The sequence below is a fragment of the Colletes latitarsis genome, chromosome 2 (genome assembly GCF_051014445.1).
Source record: "Colletes latitarsis isolate SP2378_abdomen chromosome 2, iyColLati1, whole genome shotgun sequence".
Classification (NCBI taxonomy): Eukaryota; Metazoa; Arthropoda; class Insecta; order Hymenoptera; family Colletidae; genus Colletes; species Colletes latitarsis.
The window spans coordinates 8,346,058-8,361,495 of record NC_135135.1 but is presented as its reverse complement, the minus strand read 5'-3'; the positions used below and the strand labels follow the sequence as shown (position 1 = coordinate 8,361,495).

Here is a 15,438-nt window from a genome sequence, read left to right as displayed (position 1 = left end):
CTAAGGACGAATTCTGATACCTCAGAATAGGTAATACGCCTACCACTCGATCTTATTTACCAGAATTGAGTAAACTTTAACGGAAGTTTAGACAAAATCACCTTCTTCTTAAATCCAAGAGAGAGACATTGAATTGCCAGTCGAACGTTTGCGATGCGATCACTTGAAATTCGATCGAAATAACGAATCAAACGTAATCGATCGTTGAAGGTTCACGCTGATCGGGTGTTGGACGAAGACCGATCTCGGTTACTCCAGATTGGGGAGCGACGAAGGATGTACTGGTAGGTCGTCGAGGAACGTCGACAGCATTACGAACGCGAGACCTCGACAAGGTCACCCCGGCATCACCCTGGCTAACGATTTATCAGGAGGTACCGGGGGCCCCGGTGCAGGCGTCGGTTCCGTCGGGAGCACCTCCGTCGGCGGCGGCGGTGGCGGCGGCTCGTCGTTGCCGACGACCGCCCTCAGCCTCGACCATCAACAGTTCAACATATTCCCGGCGATTTTCAGCAGACAGCTGAATTTCTCGGCGGCTGCCGCTGCTAATTGTGGCCAGAACAAGCTGATGGACGAGCTCAGGCCGAATCTCGGTTTGCTCGGCGTTGGTCTCGTCGAGAACGACAGTTTCCATTTGAATCACAACCAAGAGAAGAGGAAGTGCAGCAGTACCAGCTCGAACGAGCAAGATTTCGGTCTCTATGGGGTACACCAGGGCCTGGAGGCCAGCCCGCCAACACCCGCCGCGACGCCCGGAAGGAGCAGCGTCGGTGCCACTTCCAGCGTTGGTAAGCATTTTCTTTCGTTTTCCTGCTAGGAGAGGATAATGGTAGAGATTGGTGGTTTTTCGCCTTGGTCCCGGAAACGGAACGTTCTTTAGTGGAGGAGGATATCTGGAAACATTTGATAGCTCGGTCGACCTAGCAGGTCCAATACTCAGATCACCAAATTAACACTAGAGCTACCAAAATGGTCAAAATAAACCATTCATAATTTCCAATAAAAATTGACTTTTGAAAATTTACCCTAATTTTATTATACGTTTCTTCCAGTATCTATCGTTTTAATTCCTTTGGTATAAATAAATACACCATAATTGTCGGTAGTTCTAGTGTTAGTAGAATTAATGAAATGGGAGCTTTGCAGAGGGTTGTCTCGACCCCTAAATATAATAATTCGTATTTCTTGTATTTTTGCATATCAAGTGCAGTCTATAGTTTTTTGAAAATATAAATTTCTCATAAATACATACATATCCGTAGTCTACTGACAACTAACATAACTAGACACGTTTGTAGACTCGGAGGACTGGAATTGAGTGATTCTAATTAGCGATATTGATTGCATTAATAAACGTCAATAAGAGGAAGCATGTTTCTACGCATCCTTAGGAGCAAAACAGTGTAATATGCAGTGGAAATGCATTTAAACATTTTTTTTAGGTTTCTTCTTTAATTTTCAAATTCTCACGATCTCACATACACCTCTCTGTGATACGATAAAATATCTATATTTTTCTAAATTAATTGTGCTGAAATTTATAGACCTAAATTTTCAAAAAGGTGTAATAACCATCGATCTAAGAATTGAGTTTTTGAACAATGTAAAAAAAACTATTTTTATTTCATCGTATTCTCCGTTGAAGAGCCCCTGTTGTATTCGTAAAAATAAGTAAAATACTGTTAGTAAACAATGGTATTTAACGACCTCTTCTGTTCTTCTTGGTTGTGATTGTTTTTCAAATTTCTCTTGTTACGAAATAGAAGAAAAAAAAGACGTTTCCAACACCTACTGATAAAGAAATGTGAATTTCCATAAGAACTCTGAATCTGTCGAATTCTAGATCGATGTTTACCAACACTCTCTTGCTCATATTGATGCATACTATATGTATCCAATGTATGTATTAGTACACAAGAAAGTTTCAATAGAGAAGGGGGGAGAATATTGAACAAAGATCCACTGTACTCAAATAATAGAATCATAAAAAAGTTCTATTATATTTTGTTTTATGTTGTTACTCAACCGTACTTCAAAACAAGACTTTCCTTGTAAAAAGTCTATTTTTTGTACTTAACGCCGTCCCCAGAGACCGCACAACTGTGGTTAAGGGTTAAATACAGTCCTAATTAATTATAGCAACCATCACGAGACCAACAAAATTTTCTCGGTATAAATATTAGTATATTAGTAACAAATTAGATCTGTCTTTCATCTATTTCTATTTTTAATAACTGGATAAAAAGGCGAATTTCAAGTAAAGAAAATAATTTCAAGCAAAGAGATAATATAATAAGTATCATAATCTTGTAACCATAAATTTATTACTGAACGCAATCTGTTCGATCTGAATACAATATTAATTAGTAATAAACACTGTTGCAATTACTTCTTTTATTCAAGATGTTCGGAATCGATGTTTCGAAGATTTTGCTTTGATATATCTCAAATTTCACTCATTAATTTGTTATATAAGTAAATAATTGTATGCCATGGAAATTACACGTGAATCTTAACGTGTTTTTCGAGACCACTTAATTACTAACTTAATATGCGTAATTTTTATGCAACTGAAAAAGGTCTGCCATTTTCCAAAATTGAATAAAGATAGTTCAGAAAACAGTCTGTAGAAACAAAAATGTACAGTTTTTACAAATGGGATTTCGACATTTCTCACTATTTTATTTTCGAGTAAAGAGTCAACTTTTCCTTAACATAATGTTTATGAAAATTTATACTTCAAGAAATACTTATAGTTATGGTATAAGAAAGAAATGATTGTTGGATCCAACTGTAAAAGATAACACAGCAACGTATACAAGAATTATAAAGTAATCTGACAGTGCTAAAGCAAATGCAGCATTTTAATATTTAAAAATAAATATAAAATTAATTATGCACCTATTGCAAACTGTTAAGATATTTACCGTGGTTATTTATGCATGATCTATGTTCTATAAACAATGAAATATACAAGGTGTTCAGCTACCCTTAGAAAAAATTTGAATGGGAGATTCTGGAGGCCAAAATAAGACGAAAATCAAGAATACCAATTTGTTGATTGAGGCTTTGTTAAAAAGTTATTAAAAAATTAAATTAAACAATTTCAAATTGTTCTAAAAAAATTATTTTCGATTGCAGGGGCCAATTACAATCATATTTGGTCAATAGATATACCCTCGAAATCCTAACCATTTTCGAGAAAAAAATTTCTTTCGTATCTTTAAAACGTCATAACTCCTGAACGGATTGGAGGATTTTAATGTTTCAAAAAGCAATCAACGCGTATTTTAGTGAAGAATATGTAGAAATTCCAAAAATACTCGAAAAGTTATTCCTTGGCCCCGCAAAATGAGAAAAACCCCATAAAAATGGTCCAATTTTCAAACGGCCATAACTCCTACAGTAGTGAATATATTTCAATGAAATTTTTTTCTGAAGTAGTGCTCATTGGTACCTACAAAAAAGTATTAAACAACATTTCCGTATAGCGTCAAAGAAATGTATTAAAAATGAAAAACGAATTTTTAAGAAAAATTGACAGGGGGTAGGTGTCTAAATTTTTCGATGAAAAAAAAAAATTTTAAATGGTTCTAAAAAAATTATTTTTGGTTTGGGGGGTTAATTATAATCATTTTTTGTGAATAGACATATCCCCGAAATCCTACGCACTTTCGAGAAAAAAATTCAAAAAGGTCGACAAAGTCGACAAAATTAAAAAATTTCAAATCGGTCTAAAAAAATTATTTTTGATTGTGGGGGTCAATTATAATCATTTTTGATCTATAGACATGCCCCCGAAATCCTACGTACTTTCAAGAAAAAAATGTTTCTATAACTTTTTAACGAAGTCTCAATCAACAAATTAGTATCGTTAATTTTCGTCTTATTTTGGCCCCTAGAATCTCCCATTAAAATTTTTCCCAGGGGCGGTTGAGCACCTTGTATATTATTTAAAAAGAAAAAACAGAAATTAGAGAGAAACAAATACGAAATGGGTTAACGAATCTAAACAAAAATAGTGTTATAAAATATTTGGGAAGATCGTGAAATTTCTATTTGTCCGTAACACTTTTTGATAAAATCAACTTATTATGAAAATTTGATAGACAAATACAATTACCATGAACTTCAAACACGCGAAACAAGATTTCTGAACAAAGTACTTGTAACAACATTTGGAAGAGTACAAAAGAACATAATTAATTCTTCAGATTATTATATTATTATTCATTTCAAAAATTTTATAATTGTAATCATTACTAATTTTTATGTTTCTCAATTGTGAGTTCATGAAATAATGAAGACAGTATTAACTTTCAATCGGTTTACTATTACAAAATTATTATTTATTAGTGTTTTGTCATTTTATATAGTAAGAATAGAATTTTGAAGCTTAGATACAGGGTTGAAATACATAATAGCAGACGAATATTTTTTAACCTGTACGATTATTTCTATTCTTGACGAGACAGTTACATTTAAAATTCGTATTCGAAATTGTGAGACATCTTTCAATATTTTAATTGATCGTAAAAGTTCAATATTTTTAGGATGACTTTAGGAGAAAAATGGGCAACGTGTCATCTCGATATAGATGAATTTTCCGCTTGTTAATCCTCGAGTACACATGTACATTGACAGAGGATTGGCCAAGGTGTCGACAATAGGGTGCGGGGACTGGACCATATGGTAGTACCTGTTCTATAGGCTATTATTATGTGTTCATGGGGTTTAAGAGAGCTTAGTGCTAAGGGTGTCCTGATGGGGGTTCGCCTATTATCGTCAGACGCGCGTCTGCGTCAAGTACTGTCACCGAAGCGTGTTTTGGTAAATCGAAACAGTGAACAGTCTCACCTATTGTTATCTCCATATCTATAAATTTAGTGACTTCTATCTACAGTGCTTCGAATAATTATACACTCCATTACGTTCCTAAATTTTTATATAAAATTAAAGCAGAAGTTGTGGAAACCAACAGTACTAAACAAAAATGTGGAAACGATAAACAGAAATTTTCTCCCAAAATTGTACTTTGTACTGTGAAAAGATGTAAACTCAATATTAATTCTAATTACTTTTCATTTAATATTTAGCGGGGATCTTTTTAGTTTTGATTTTATTTTGTCTTGATTGTAAATTGTGAGTGACAGAAACAGGAAAACTAATAAGTACACTCTCTTAGTCTAATCTAATGGGAAAGGATGATGTCAATACAATGTTTTATGGAACTCTTTATAAAAACTTTTCAACGCAACTTCACGTAAACACCCACGCCGCCATACTTTTCTTTTTGTCACAGATGTCATATTACTAATTCTCGATCGTTTCGATAAAAAATATTATTTCGAATATTGTTGTTATTTTAAACGTTACTAAATAGGTTCGAGTGTGCTAAAAATTTACACAAATAATTCACATAGTTTCAAAAAATGGACTCGCGCTGTTCTGGAACTCGTGTTTTACTTCCTTTGTTATGCAAATATTATTATTTGCAAATTATTATTATGCAAATTTTAATCTAGCACAGGTATTAACTTTTCTGTTGCAGATTTTCGTGAACATTTTTAATATTTAAACTTACCAGAATCTACAACCTACTTTTCTACAAGACTCCTCTTGAAACTATATTTATTATTATATATCAGTTTAAATACTACTAAAACATAAAGAGTCTAGGTATACTTAATGAACTACAAATACACTTCAAACGAATTACAAATAAAATTCCATTCCTACATTACGATTTTACATCACGTGCTCGTTGCACGCATGAATGAGCTTCTAAAAACTTTAATCAATTCATTTACCGTCCTAGACGTTCTTAAAATAGTTTCGTCGACGTAAAAATAAAATACGGAAACTAATTCCGACGAATATTGACTAAATACGAAGTTCAACAGGTCGCGAGTAGAAATTCCGTTACATCCCCCCGTAGCCATTGTTATTCGATAATGAATTTCGTACGACGGGTCCAATTTATCGAGAGAACGTTTAACGTTTCATTTTTTTCCCCCCTCCAAGGTCAGACTTTCCGGAAACAAGACGGGACTGCCGTAGTATTCATGCAAATGAAACGAGAAGAGAGAGAGAAAAAAGAAGAGAGACGGTAGACGACGAGAAGCGGAGAAAGAGAGAAACGGGGGATGGAAAAATTAATTTCGTTAACCCCCTTGCGTTCTCCGGGGCATTAAAAGTACTCAAGCGATGGTCTTCCGCGCGATTCCCTTACTCCTTTTTAAAATGTGAACCCGCGAAATCTCTCCGCTACAAATGACGGCTTCCGGCTTTAAAAAGGAAGATCTAATACTGCCACTCGGACAAACTTGCCCGAGAAAGTCCGGCCCCCGTCGCGAATGACGAAGCTTCTTTTCCTATTTCGAGCGAGCATTGTCGCGCAAACTTGCATCGTTCGCGATACAAGCTGCATAATACCGCAATCTGTACGCTTTTTGCATATTTTTGCAGCACAATAGGGCGGTCCTTGCTCTGGGCGAGTCACCTTAAATTATTTATAAACCGCGTATGGAAAATTTCTGTACAAAACTCGCGGTGCAGGGGAGGATTTGACTATTTCTCGAAATTAAATTTAATTCAAAACTTGAATGTTCGATGTATGTCTAATAATACAAAGTACGACGTTGGGAAAAAAGATTTAAATACATTGGAAAGTAAATTATCTACTTTTGGAATACACCTTGTAAAACTGTTTTTAATATATTTAACCGAGTTAACTCATTTTTTCAAGTTTCAAGCTCCCATTTCAGCCCTCGAAAGTTATTAAGTTGCGTAATAAGTCTTTGTTCTCCAGAACTTATTCTTTCCTGAGTCAGATTTTACTTCATTCGACGATACTATATTTGTCACATTTTCTTCCCTTGCGTGAGTCTGAAAGTTGTTTAAAAAATAATACAATGATTAACATTTTATAAGAATATTAAATACTGTTAATTTTATATAGAACATGTTCTATGATATTTTCTAATTTCTTAGGTAATTCAAATATTTATTTACGACGAAACTCGTCGCTTTATTTGTTAAAAAATCCAGATATGCGCGTATTTGTTTATTTAGTGTTTTTCAACGATTTTTTGACGTGCGAAATAAGTAAAAATCAGGCGAGACAAGGTCTTGTGAATATAGTTAGGGTAAAACACTCTAATCAAGCTGGTCAATTTGTTATCATTGTGGAAAACAATTCCTTCTTAAATATGACATACAGGTACTTCTTTTACGCGATTATTTTTAATTTATCCAGTATTTATCCAGTATTTTCCAGTACACTTTCTCTCAAAATTTAGAACTACTATATAAATTTCACAAATTCGAATTCAGCATAAACAAATCTATATGGAGCGATAAAGGATCTATTCTATCGTAAAAATCTCGTTAAACAGTGTAATTAAACCACGTACGATAAATGTTAACAAAATAACGTGCAAGCCTTTATACTAAATCTGGCTCGTTTCACTGATAAATATTGCTTTCGCTCTAATTTATTTATATACGATGACAAACATTCATCCACAGAGGCGTTTTATTTTGGTGTAATTGTTATAATTACTGAGATGAACGATTGACATACTCCAGCATGAGCCATATTTTATAGTCATGGCTTTTGACGATTATTTGGTATTGTTGAATTACTACAGAATGGATATAAACTCTGAGTAAACGTGATCTTTTGTGTGCTATTGATATATTATTTTTTAGATTGATTCAAACTATTTTTTAATGGAAGTCAGGTATCATTAAATTGCAAAGAAGTTTCTCCAAAAATATTAATTCTCAATTATTCTGATAGCGAATGATTAAATTTCTTTTTTGGAAGGAAATAAATTTTCTTTAAAGGCTAATACAAAAACTAGTCATCGATTATACTTGATGAACTAAAAATTATGTTTTTATTGTTATGAAAGTGAAAAGTTTTACAGAATGGTCCACGGGAACACAAACGATGAACGTTTGAAAAATGTATTATTTAAAAAATGAGCAGATGATGAAATTCAAAATACTAAATGGCATTTTCCTATTGTTATACAATAAATACATATTTTTATTATTTTTTATAGTGTTCACTGCACAAACATATCAAGTATATGTATATAGCAAAGTTTATCAATATGAAAAATATTAGTGTGCTACAACATGGTGATTTTTCTCGTTAAAAAAAAATATATTTTGAATGGAAAATATGAATTTATCTAGCAAATAAGACCGTACATAAAAAATCGTAGCTACGAAGAGATGCCTTAGGTTGCTATAATTGGCTGTATATAATAGAGCAGTTCGATACCTAATTAAAAATAAAATCAGTCTATAGAGTGAAAAGCGTAGGGTTGAGATTCGATGCTAACTGGAATTTAATGGCAGATGTCAACGGGGACAGCTGCAAGAATTATGGGAATCTGCATTATTGGAGATCCTATGGATCATGTGGTTTGTCACGGTTTCACATAGTTGAAATCGTTGGTAATTATTTGGAACACATTATTCCGGGACAGATGTTATTTGCAAGCAATTATACTTGACCACCTTTTCCCAATTACTCCAATTTTTTGAAACGATTCCTTGTTCGGTAAAATCGAAAACCGTATTACGATTACAATTTTTTACGGTGGTAATTAAATAAACAAACCTATATTATTCGCGTAAGAATATATTTAGTAAAAATAATTCTGTTCTATTGAATATATTTCTCCCATTAGTCTCTTTGATACTAAATAGTAACATAAGAGTTTTTCAATTAGGTTAGAACTATTAAAGTAGCAGATCCTCCCCCAAGAGTTACGAAATCTTAAAAAAATATATTATTGATTTTACACTACATTCTGTGAATGTTTCCAAGCATGGACTTTTATGAATTATTTTTGGGTTGAAATAATTGACAAATTAGAATTATTTAAAAGTATATTTTTATATATTCCTTCCCCTCCAAGAAAGGATTCTGGATCCACCCCTGACCTATTAGCCACGTTTGCACTGCCTCGTTAACCACTGCCCCAAGGTTCTCCATTTTATACTCTCTACATTCTTAATTCCATTGTTTATTCTGTTATACTGTTTTAGAAACAATGTTTCAGCTGTAGCTTGTCTCTTCAACGTAAAATGCTTCAGAGAGTTTAATAAAATACGTTAAATAAAAAATAAATTTAATAGGTATTTCAAACTTTCAAGAAACAAATATTCCTTTCATTGCTCTAATTAGTAATTGTGTACTTTCTTCGGAAATAACGAGCATCGATGCTGCGTGTAATAGTTTATTCCACCCACGTTTTCGCTCTTCGGGAAACGATAGAGAAACCTTAACCGCGGTACCTTTACTTATTTAATTGAGGTCTCTGAGTGCCCAGTTTCTCGAAACAATGCGTTTAAAAGCACAATTTTGCACAAAAATAAATGCAATTATTTATCTACTATTCATATGTAAATTTACAAAAGAATCAATTTTACCGGAAATATCAACAGAAATACCACATTTCTTGTGTGTGAATTTACAAAAACTATTATTCGTCATTCGAGAATAAAATTTACCTTTACTGTACATCGACTAGACGAAGACAAGGGAAAGTCGATTTTTCGGCAAAATTTCTCGATCCAGACCACCGGTGGCTGTTAATAAATCTTTATTCCATCGACGAGGATACGAACAGAGACGTCTGTACGTTTCTCCGATCGAAACTGTCTTCGAACGTCCTTGGAGATTGAAATATATTAGCAGAACGATCGTCGTTTTATCAAGAAACGGATCGTAAGAGGTTCCCCGTCTTCCCGCTGAACTTGACCGAGTTTCACTGTTCACCGGGAGACGGGACAAGGTATGTAAAGTGGTCAGCATTCATCCTTGAACATTGAATCAGCATGTAACATGATTAGGTCATTAACGCCCTAACCAAGTTAGCATAGTGCGAGGGACTTCACTCGCCACGGTTACCCCGACCGTACGTTCGCACGTTCGTTCATAAAGCCGATACCGTGAAACAACCAAGACGAACGCAGACTTATCGAGATAGTGCGTCGCGTTAACTATCTCCTGTCAAGCTTTCCACGGTCCAAACGACGAAAGCATTCCGGGCATCGCGTTTACATCCACCGAAACCAGACGCGGTGAACATTCTTATCTGAACAGACAGACTTCGAACGACGAATAAAAAATAAACAACCATCGTTGAATAAAAATAAAGATAATTGCAATTCGTTATTTCAAACAGAACAGGTACAAATTCAAACCTTCGTTGATTATTTATTATCTGAATTTTGATTAGGTTTTTTTCGTTTAGTTTAGACTGTGAAACTAGGAAAGAAAATATTCTATATACAATGAAATTGACTATTTCTGTTAATTGTTAACATTGAGGATGTTTTTTGTATATTTTACGCGGAAAAATGAATAATTTTTAACTAAATTATAGCCTCGTCGGGTGGTAGTAAAATGAGGATTATAGGGGTTGTATGCAGTGATGCGATCGGAATTGGGGATGATTCTACATGAAAAAACAAATAGGAAATAAATAATAAAGTTTGTTCGATTGAGACTTTGTTTTCGAGATAATTGAATTTGAATATATGCCTGGAACAAGTGAAATTCTTTACGCTTTGGCTGACGCGTCCGACCATTATCTAATCGTTCTACTTGAGACTTCTAACTTTCGAGGTCGATTTTCTCAAAAACGAGGACTTAAATGTAAAAATATAATTCTTTCTTTTCTGCTTACTTTTGCGTGTAAAATCATCACTCGTTCTTATACAGCCTGTATAACTATTATTGAACATTGGTGCGTCTGACTATTATTCACTCTTTCTACTTGAAACTTCTAACTTTCGGAGTCGATTTTCTTAAAAAGGAGGACTTAAATTTAAAAATGTAATTCTTTCTTTTCTACTTGGTTTTGCGTGTAAAATCATCACTCGTTCTTGTACATCCTGTATAATTATCATTGATGGAGTTTCTCTCAATTGGAGCGTTTAATCATTATTGATTCTTTCTACTTGAAACTTCTAACTTTTGGAGTCGATATTCTTAAAAAGGAGGACTTAAATTACAAAATGTAATTCTTTCTTTTCTGCTTGTTTTTGTGCGTAGAATCACCACCCGTTTTATGCATCCTGTATAATGATTATTGAACGAGTTTCTCATGGTTATTATATATGCCAACTTAATACCAGTAACGAGTCTCTAATTATTGCAGATACAATCGTACAGGGATAGGAAAATTTCAAATAACGAGTAAAATATAAACTGTTTATCGGTTACTCGTTAAATAAAAATAAAAATTTCCATCGGGGAGTGAATTATTTCATAATTGAGAATTTAATCATTGAATTCAATGAATATCACAAATCAGTTGCTATACGTTGGTTTTATTGGTTATCTATTATTAAAATAAAATTCTTAAAAATAGTATAGACTAAAAATCGTCCAACTTTTAAGAAAAACCACATTGGTTGATTTTCAAAAATGTGTTCGAGTTTGTATAATTGTTTACTGCAATGTATCAAATAGGTTTGTCCGTAAATGAATAAAAAGATGAATATAACAGCAACTAAATACACATTCTGACATAGGTTTGCTTTTTAAACGTTGCATAAATTATTTTAAGCAACTCTTCGATTTCAGGTGCGGAAGGGGCTTTTAAAAAGTTGAAGCCTGATCCTTGTGCTTCGAGTCCTCACATTGGTCATACTCCTACCACCGCCAGTTGCCCGACACCTGCCCGACGGCGACACAGGACCACCTTCACGCAGGTTCGTTCTGAAAGGTATCATTTTACTAAGGGTGAGGGTCCCAGTAATCGAACGATCAAGGAAAAATTAAATCTTACATCCCCAAGAAATGAATTAAAACAACTGTTCATATCATTGTTCGTTCTATGTTCGTTTCTATATTTAATTTCTGTATTCGATTGGTTAGTTGAAGAACCTTTTCATTTGCAATTATTCTGTAATCAGAATTAGTATTCTACAAGAAAAATTGCACTTAAGGATATACAATAAAAAACGAGTTTTGGAATTTATATTTAAAAATTCCACGTAAACGGTTTTAACAAAGGTCGTATTATTCTTTTGTTATTTAGAAATCTTGTCAAACTGCATAACATTTGAACCTTTTTTTAAATTGTTCGATTTTATAAATACAGTATATAAATACAGAATATTCTGTATACAAACATGCATTTCTAGATGTGTATTTCAACAGAATAAATTTGTCACATTGGCTCTGTAACTACGCACAAAAAAAATATGTTATCTGATTTGATAAGCGTTATCGAAATAACAACAAAATAATACCACCTTCCATGTAAACAAAATTTCCCTTTTCCCTTCTAATAGTCACTCTAAAAGAAATTGTACGTGAAAAGATTAGCCCCCTCCCTTAAACCATTTAATTAAAGAAAAGAAAGTAGAAAAGAGGTCGATATCTTCATTAGTTTCTAAAAAAGACTTTTTACCTTAACCAAATAATATATTACTAATTCTTCAACGATAATTTTTTTTTCACTACTTTATAATACACGTCTATAACAACAACTAAATACATTTTGAGTATTAGTGTACCTTTCACGTAATTCGAGAATCGACTGTAATTGCGAGGAAACAGGATCGAGATTCGTGTAATCAATCAACCCTCTGTAATCGTTCCTCTTTGTTCTTCTTCCAACTTCGCAACAACGAGGTGCAATCGTCACGTGCAATCGTCGAAGTTGCAATTGTCAGTTAAAGAATTAAACTACCATGCTGGACACAAATTTTTTACATATTCGTGAGCGTCTACAATTCCTAACACACGATATTGTATTTTCGTAGAACGTAAATTGTTAAAGAATTCTCAAGTTTTCTATTACGTGTTTGGCAGGCGTTTGTATCAATTGTTTCGATCTTCGATGCTGGGATTACTTTCATACGCGTTGGTTCCCTATTTTTTTTTTTTTTCTTTTTCGATAACGACATTTCAATTACCTCGATCCGGGAGCTTTCGTATAGCGCTCAAATTTCCTGCCGGGTAGTTCAGATCGGCTTTACTATGGCCTTCTAATTGTTTCGCAGGAGCAGCTGGCAGAATTGGAATCGGCATTCGCAAAATCTCATTATCCGGACATATACTGTAGGGAGGAATTGGCGAGGTCCACCAAATTGAACGAAGCTAGAATTCAGGTGGGTGTGTTGCACTTCATAATTCTGAAAAAAAAAGAAACCAAACGACAATGTAGACGATCGAGTGCTCCTCGACTATATTTTGCAAGATAAAACGTGCTGGTGTTTGTTTCGAAGTTGCGCCACATTTTTCGAACGATTGCCAGTACGGAAGCATTTATTATCGAAATCTGTTGGCTTCCTTGATATTTCTAATCGATATTTATTATAATGATATTTTTATATTATAGCTAATTATAGTTTAGTCAAATAATCCTTTCAACTGATTCTATCCTCTTTGATATAAAAGGTCAACCACAAAAGTAAATTCTGAAAAGTTAGAATATACGTTCTTTTTCACTTTTGACCCTTTTAACGGTGAAATAAAAAGAAATATGCGAATGTTTCTAATAATATTATTATACGGTTAAAAATTTTAGTAATATTTAGGATTATTTCAAAATAATAATTTAAAAGCACTGCAATCCTCAAGAAGATTATTAAACAATTTTCGATAAACAGAAAACATTTAATGATAATGAATAGTCGTCGCAATATGTATAAAAGATAGAAGCATTTCATAAATATAACTACAAAATGGACGTTAATCGAATGTATGAAGTTTCCTTATGGAACGTATTCCTTATTTAGATATAATAATTTCATTATTTGGTAGAGTATTCGACACAATATTTTAAAATTCTGTTATGGTTAATGTAAGTTTGTTGCTCCGGTTGCTCGAGTATTATAAAGATTTGCAACTGTATTTCCCGTGTGTCTATCTTTTTGACCCTGACTCACACTGTAATCAAATCAAAGACGCATGTAGGGTGATGAAATGAAATTACAGGCGCAAATGTCGATTCAGGGCACCCCGTGTCTTTCGAGGGTTTGCAGAATCGATCAGAGAGAATAGTAGAGTTTCGCAGAGAGTTTTTGATACCCGTATCAAAGTTGTAAATGTAAAAATTTAAATACACGAAAAAAATTCACAGTAAAACGAAATTCTTTTTCAAACAGAAAACAAGACGCGATACACTAAAATTAGTGACGATTTTAGTCACTTGTTACTTGATTATTTTTTACGTAATAAAAAAAATCATTTATTTTAAGTAATAGCATTACACTTGTAACCCCGAATATATCATCTCATTCGATTTTTATAAATTTATTTAAATGCTATTCTATTATAAAAAATAGTATTGCATGGCTCAGTATATCGTTTAGAGATATTTATTCCGTGCTTAAACAAATTTTTGTTAAAAATATGTTGAGCTTAATATTTTGCAATGGCCAACTGTCCTGTGCAGCTAGAAATTGTATTGTAAACATAGAGCAGACAATCTTTTATCGCTGCAATATTTTAAAATCGACTCATCGTCTTAAAAAAACTACAATTTTGCTCGTTTTTAGTTTTTTCAATTCAAGCACTGGATATACAAAGTAATAATTACTTTGGCCCCTTTGTTTCTGATCACTGGAAGTGTTCAAATCACGTCAGACGTTTATTAAAACATATTCTACAAACTAAGACAACATGACATATATGGAATATTTAATACTCTACGATTAAAGAATTTTAAAATTTATTTAGAATAATAACTACACCCCATATTCATTTTCAGTCGACACTGATCTCTTTATTTGGTTTCACTTCCAATAAGCTTGAAAAGTTTTAATACAATATTTTACGATAAAATGCATTAAAAAATTAAAAAATCAATTTTTAAGGAACCCTTAAGAGATCTCTCCAATTTCAACCGTCCATAATTATGTAATTTTAGGGATCTACTCTCACAAAAATATACATTTTATACGTTTTCATTTAATTTATTTTTAAATTCGTTGAAAATTGCCTTTCAAATCTGTAACGACATTTCAAATTTCAAACTTCCAAAAAACCCTGCACGGAGGAATCGATGTTTTCTAGTTTATAAATTGATTAGATTGATAGATGAATGTCCGCGTCTATGGTCATCGATGCATCGATAAAATATGAATAGTTTGGGATTGAATTCGACGGTAGAGGCGTTCGGAAATAATTCGTGGGAAACACGAGACTTCAACAAGTAGACGAAACGCAACAAATTCGAGGGTAGCCGTGCGGTTTTAGACGGCATTAAAGAAGAATGGACGGGGAAAGCATGGTGGCACGGTACACCATTCGCGTTATGTCCCTCTGCAACAGCCATGGCTGGCGGAGACCTCCGAATTCTGAGCGGTACATATTAAAACAGTTGCCAGTGCGTTTCGCTCTTTTGATATATAATGCATGATGGCGTTGTTTGAGTTAAAAGCCCGGGAACC

At 33.5% G+C, this 15,438-nt stretch overlaps 1 protein-coding gene across 2 annotated transcripts in view; it reads left to right on the top strand.

The window, feature by feature from the left end:
* The first annotated feature begins 219 nt into the window (after positions 1–219).
* Positions 220–15,438, top strand: part of LOC143351503 (homeobox protein unc-42) — a 34,398-nt gene continuing 19,179 nt past the window's right edge. The window contains exons 1-3 of one of the 2 annotated variants that reach the window (XM_076783052.1): positions 220–788; positions 11,618–11,745; positions 13,045–13,152. In XM_076783052.1, the coding sequence (XP_076639167.1) occupies positions 569–788; positions 11,618–11,745; positions 13,045–13,152 (456 nt within the window). In that variant the 5' untranslated portion in view covers positions 220–568. The remainder of the gene's footprint in view (positions 789–11,617; positions 11,746–13,044; positions 13,153–15,438) is intronic. The other variant, XR_013081753.1, reaches the window with a different exon arrangement.